A 6114-nucleotide genomic window follows, 5' to 3' on the forward strand; every position below is an offset into this window, starting at 1 on the left:
GAGTACATCATGGAATAGATATCCAACAAAGGTTATATGGTATTGGAATTATTGTTAATAATAATTTTACTGAAAAAATGACAAATAAAATGCAAGTTTACGTATAATTTGATGGAATTCAAAGGATTATCAAGGTATTTGGATGAAATTGGACACAGGTTAGGGCTAATTTCGATTATTAAACTCACTACTCACTGAGTACATCATGGAATAGATATCCAACAAAGGTTATATAGTATTGGAATTATTGTTAATAATAATTTTACTGAAAAAATGACAAATAAAATGCAAGTTTACGTATAATTTGATGGAATTCAAAGGATTATCAAGGTATTTGGATGAAATTGGACACAGGCTAGGGCTAATTTCGATTATTAAACTCACTACTCAGTGAGTACATCATGGAATAGATATCCAACAAAGGTTATATACTATTGGATTTATTGTTAATAATAATTTTACTGAAAAAATGACAAATAAAATGCAAGTTTACGTATAATTTGATGGAATTCAAAGGATTATCAAGGTATTTGGATGAAATTGGACACAGGTTAGGGCTAATTTCGATTATTAAACTCACTACTCACTGAGTACATCATGGAATAGATATCCAACAAAGGTTATATAGTATTGGAATTATTGTTAATAATAATTTTACTGAAAAATGACAAATAAAATGCAAGTTTACGTATAATTTTATGGAATTATCATGTGAGGTTGTAGAAAAGCAATGATGCGTTGAATAAATAGCCATAGAACTTTTAGGAAACTTGTTACCTTAGTTGTCGGACGCAGAAAATTGGAAATTCAATAATAAACTCATCAACAATGGATATATAGTATTGGAACTACTACTAAATACTTTAAATTCAAATTTAGAAACAAACCAGATTAAAGAAATAATATTAAGTAAATTAAATGGGCAATGATCTAAAAGAAATACATTATTAGACTTATATTATTAACTACGTAACTATTTTAGTACTTAATTTTATAACATTGATGTTATTGATGTATGCTCTGGTTCACAGAAGTATTAATCCTATTATATGTAACTCAGTTAAGGGTAACTGTTACTGATTTCTATTTAAGCATACGTAGTGCTGGAACTATTATCAAATACACTAGATTTAAATTCAGAAAAGGCGACTTTTAAGAAATAATACCAAGTAACTAAAATGGACAATGAATAAATAGTGATTTTATGCATTTAGTTTTATAACATTGACAAAAGTATCAGACCTATGTGTAACTGCTAGTGTTGTCTGGAAGATATTCCGAATATATCAAGGTATTTGGATGAAACTGGACATAGGTTAGAGCTAATTTCAACTATTAAACTCACTACTCACTGAGTATGCCATGCAATAGATTTACAACAAAGGTTATATAGTCTTGGGATTATTGTTAATAATAATTTAATAAAAAATGATAATTAAAATGAACATTTACGTATAATTTGATAGAATACAAAAGATATATCAAGGTATTTGGATGAAATTGGACACAGGTTAGAGCTAATTTCAACTATTAAACTCACTACTCACTGAGTATGCCATGCAATAGACTTACAACAAAGGTTATATAGTCTTGGGATTATTGTTAATAATAATTTAATAAAGAATGATAATTAAAATGAGCATTTACGTATAATTTGATGAAATTATCATGTGAGAAGTTGTAGAAAAGCAATGATGCGTTGACTAAATAACCATATAACTTATAGGAAACGTGTTACCTTAGTTGTCCGTTACAAAACCAACTGTAGCTTCACCAGAACCATGATAGTGAACGCCGGAAGATGGAAACTCGCGCGGCCGAAGAACGAGACACCCGCTCGCGCGAAATAGCCCACCGGATGCCCGTGAACTAGGCGCGATTTTTAAAGGGTTCATTTTCTGGGACGGCTTTCCCGCCGGGTCCCCGGAGACGCGGAGGCATCGCGGAAAAAAAACCACCACCGCCGCCGCCGTCGAAACGCCGACGATAGCGCCGGGGTGGGCGGCGACCACGGCCATGGAAGACGGATCGATCGAGGCGTACGGCGCCCAGCGATTGGCCGATCGACGCATCGGGGGCGCGGCGCGCGGCTGCCACACCCCGCCCTCCGGACTGGGTCCCCTTTCCTCGACGCCGTGTTTTCACTAGTAACATTGCGACGCGACAAGAAGCAACACTCTCTGTTTTTACATAGACGTTGTGTAAACCGGCCTGTGTTGTGTATCATAATAATTCGGTGAGTTCGGTCCGCGGCCCTGTTTTTCCAGGAGCATCATCCGAATTATTCCGCCGCCGACGCCAGGGGGGTTGGGGAGACATCGACGCCCCTTTCTTCGAAGATGCATACGTTCCTCACCGAACATCAGCACGCGTACAACCGTTACGGATACAACTCGACGACCACGGTCACCGCCAATCCCTACTACGAGCAGTACCACCGCTATGGGTACCCGGCCGCCTGGCACCACCAGCAGCACCCGCTCACCGCCGCCAAGGACATGGTCAAGCCGCCGTACTCGTACATCGCGCTCATCGCCATGGCGATCCAGAACGCGCCCGACAAGAAGATCACCCTCAACGGCATCTACCAGTTCATCATGGAAAGGTTCCCGTACTACCGCGAGAACAAGCAGGGCTGGCAGAACTCCATCCGGCACAATCTCAGTCTGAACGAGTGTTTCGTGAAGGTGCCGCGCGACGACAAGAAACCGGGCAAGGGCAGCTACTGGACCCTGGACCCCGATTCCTACAACATGTTCGATAACGGCTCGTACCTGAGACGCAGGAGGCGGTTCAAGAAGAAGGACGCGCTCCGCGAGAAGGAGGAGGCGATGAAGCGGCAGCAGCTGCAGGCGGAATCGCCGAAACGCGAGGAGAAACCCTTGGAGGAGGCCAAGATGAAGCTGGGCGAGTGCAAGCCGAAACGGGAGCCCAACACCGAGCTGAGCCAGTGTATGAGCGCGAAATACGGCGACCCCAAGTCGGTGATCGTGCACCAGGAGCACGTACTCGGCGACGTGACCGCCTCCCTCCAGGCCATGGACACGGCGGCCGCTTTCAGCGTGGACTCCCTGATGACGGCGCGGGATCAAGCCCTGTCCTACTCCAACTCGGCGCGACTGCATTCCTCCGGCGGTATGTACTCGTACTGCCCCAGCGCCACCCCCCAGCATCAGTACAACATCGCCGACGAGGCCACCCCGCGCTACAGTCCCTGGTACAGTCCGGAGACCTCGCCCGAATCGGCGACCACCACCCCGACGGGATACCGAGACATCATCTTCGACGGCAGCACGGCCCCCAGCTGCCAACTGGCCAGTTTCCGGCACTCGGGGGTGTCCCCGTCGCCTCCACACAACTACCGCAGCGTCTCCGCGACCCCCTATTATCAGACGGATTGCGTGGCGCAAAAATACTGAGGCTACGCCTATTGCTTCGATCATCATGTAAATATAAAGACTGATCCATTTTAGTGAACGGTTCTCTGCAATATAGACGTTTGTATCTAGCTGTATATTAAACCACTGTTCCGTGTCCGATCTTCAAGCTTGGTTCTGTTCGTAGACGATGCGGTCGAGACTACCGCACGACATTGTGATTTTGAGATGATGGCGTTCGCAGCTATACTAAAACTTTATTTCGATATGTGATAATATAAACGTAATTTGTATATTTAATCAACACACGACCCTAGCGCTAGTTCTGTAATAGTTGTAGTGTGATATAAGAGTCTCGTTTGTTTGTTTCCTCCTCGTCACGGTCGTCGGATCTTCGTGGGTTCGTAGCTATCTGTCTCTCTCCTTGTGTCTTGGTACAGTGAATGTTAGGGTTTGTACATAGAATTGTTTCCTTCATTTTGTAATATAGCTTTAAGACTTGTGTGTATCATAGCACCCTGTAAATTATTTATTATAAACATATATTGAAAATATAAACGAATTGTGAACATTATTTCAGTTTGTTTTATGTCAATTACCTTTTGAAGACTAGTACAAGCATTGTTTCAAATTAAACACAGATAAATCATCATTACTCCATTTTGTGTTGACAATTTCTTCCTTATCTTTGAAGAATTACATTTCTTTTAATAATACTATATACATTTTTACACAGAAATTAATAAGCATTTTTCATTCTTTAATGTTTTGCTAAAGATTGCCCTAACATCTGCTGAATTTTGAAATAAAAAACTAACAAAATGAAAACATTAACTAATAACTATGTTTCAATGATCTTATTGTATGAGAAACATCAAGATACCCGGGAAAAAAAACAAATGTTTCATTTTACCGAACAAAGTCTGCAATATCATATCTTTTAATAGTCTCTTTCTAATTATTTTATATGAAAATATAGCCCGAGCCCTAAGGTTTTCACTTAAAACAATCGTTACAACATAAAATGAATAGGTTCAATCCTTTGAAATTAATTAACACTGGTAGTAAAACATTTTTATTTTGTGAAACTTTTGTTTTTTAGTAAACAATATTTAAATACGAATGATATAGACTAAATTTTACTACTAGAGATTTAAACACTTAAATAAATGATATTAAGGTGATGTTAGAAACATACCAAAAAAGGGATAATATTAAACAAAATAAATTTTTCTTTACTGGTTTAGTTACTAGGAAACATCAGAACATACAGGAGGTGGGAACGTACAGGAGCTTTTTACCAATTAAATATCAAGACAAACAACTGTTTCACTTTACTAAACCAAATCAGGAATAATCATCCTTTTCTTTTAAGTACTTTAGGTTTTGGTGTTTTAATACTCAAATACTTAATATTCGTCTGATTTAGACACCAATTTACGGTGATTGAGTCAGTTTTTGAGTATTTCTTGAAGATCAAATATAAATGGACAAGTTACAATGATTCGACTGTATTTGTAGAATGGATGAATCCAAAACGAACTCTGAACAGACGTGTTCTAACGAGCTCATTTTGTTTATTGAGTATTTTAAAGAAAATATGAGTCAAGTAATCCAAGGAGGATATAAAATATAAACCAATTATGAACAATATTCGTTGACGATATTATATATATATATAACACTATAAATAATTACTGTATTATATATTGAAAAGAAAATAAAGAGCAATTATTATTGAGTATTATTTTCTTTTTCTTGCAGTAATATTTTTGAACTTTAAAATTACTCATAATATGTCTTGTTCTAAATTATGTTCGTATATAATAGAGTTTTTAATAGTAGAGTCGCTGTAATAGTTAGTTATTAGTAAAAATACATTTAAAATTTGTATTATTTATGATGACCAGACTAGTTTTCATAAAAAATAAACAATTATAACAGAAACAACTCCAACAAGACTTAATTAATTAATCAAGAATAAATGTGAGCCGAATTATAAGCACTCATTTTGGGTTTTTTTGGTCAACTGACAATTGGCTTCAGCCAGAAAATGATAATCAAAAGGATAACTCTATGAATGCACACTATAAATAATTACTGTATTATATATTGAAAAGAAAATAAAGAGAAATTATTATTATTGAGTTTTTCGACTGTCTCTTTTCTTTTTCTTGCAGTAATATTTTTGAACTTTAAAATTACTCATAATAATATGTCTTGTTCTAAATTATGTTCGTATATAATAGAGTTTTTAATAGTACAGTCGCTGTAATAGTTAGTTATTAGTAAAAATACATTTAAAATTTGTAGTATTTTACACCCAATGATGACCAGACTAGTTTTCATAAAAAACAAACAATATACAGAGACAACTCCAATAAGACAATTAATTAATGAAGAATAAATTAGGGTTTTTTTGGACAACTGACATTTGGCTTCAGCCAGAAAATGATGATAATCAAAAGGATAATTCCATAAATGCAGAAGAAGTAAGTTTTTCTATTCAAGCACCTTAATATAAAGACCATATTTAGATTACCAATAATGTAGAGCGAATTTTTACAATTAAGAGTTTTATAAACTTGGAAATAAGTAATATTGAGGTAATGTTAATTAATTGGAAATATTAAAAACATACTTCTATTTTAACGTAGTATAGCTTTTGATGTGCCTTATTGTACTCGTTATTAAATAATGTTACTATAGGCGACTTGTTCCTTGTTATATATTATCA

General features: G+C 36.9%; 1 protein-coding gene across 1 annotated transcript; it reads left to right on the forward strand.

Annotated features, from left to right (window-relative positions):
- Positions 1–2195: 2195 nt before the first annotated feature.
- On the forward strand, positions 2196–3573 carry croc (forkhead box protein crocodile). The gene has a single exon (XM_076415833.1). The coding sequence runs from the start codon at positions 2340–2342 to the stop codon at positions 3417–3419; it is 1080 nt and encodes a 359-aa protein (XP_076271948.1). The 5' UTR covers positions 2196–2339; the 3' UTR covers positions 3420–3573.
- The last annotated feature ends 2541 nt before the right edge of the window (positions 3574–6114 follow it).

The sequence above is a fragment of the Rhynchophorus ferrugineus genome, unplaced genomic scaffold (genome assembly GCF_030347505.1).
Source record: "Rhynchophorus ferrugineus isolate W39M unplaced genomic scaffold, kcgeb_rfMv2 rfM10, whole genome shotgun sequence".
NCBI classification, from domain to species: Eukaryota; Metazoa; Arthropoda; class Insecta; order Coleoptera; family Curculionidae; genus Rhynchophorus; species Rhynchophorus ferrugineus.

Excerpts from the sequence above, each read along its gene's own strand:
- croc (XM_076415833.1), top strand. The coding sequence starts at position 2,340 with ATGCATACGTTCCTCACCGAACATCAGCACGCGTACAACCGTTACGGA.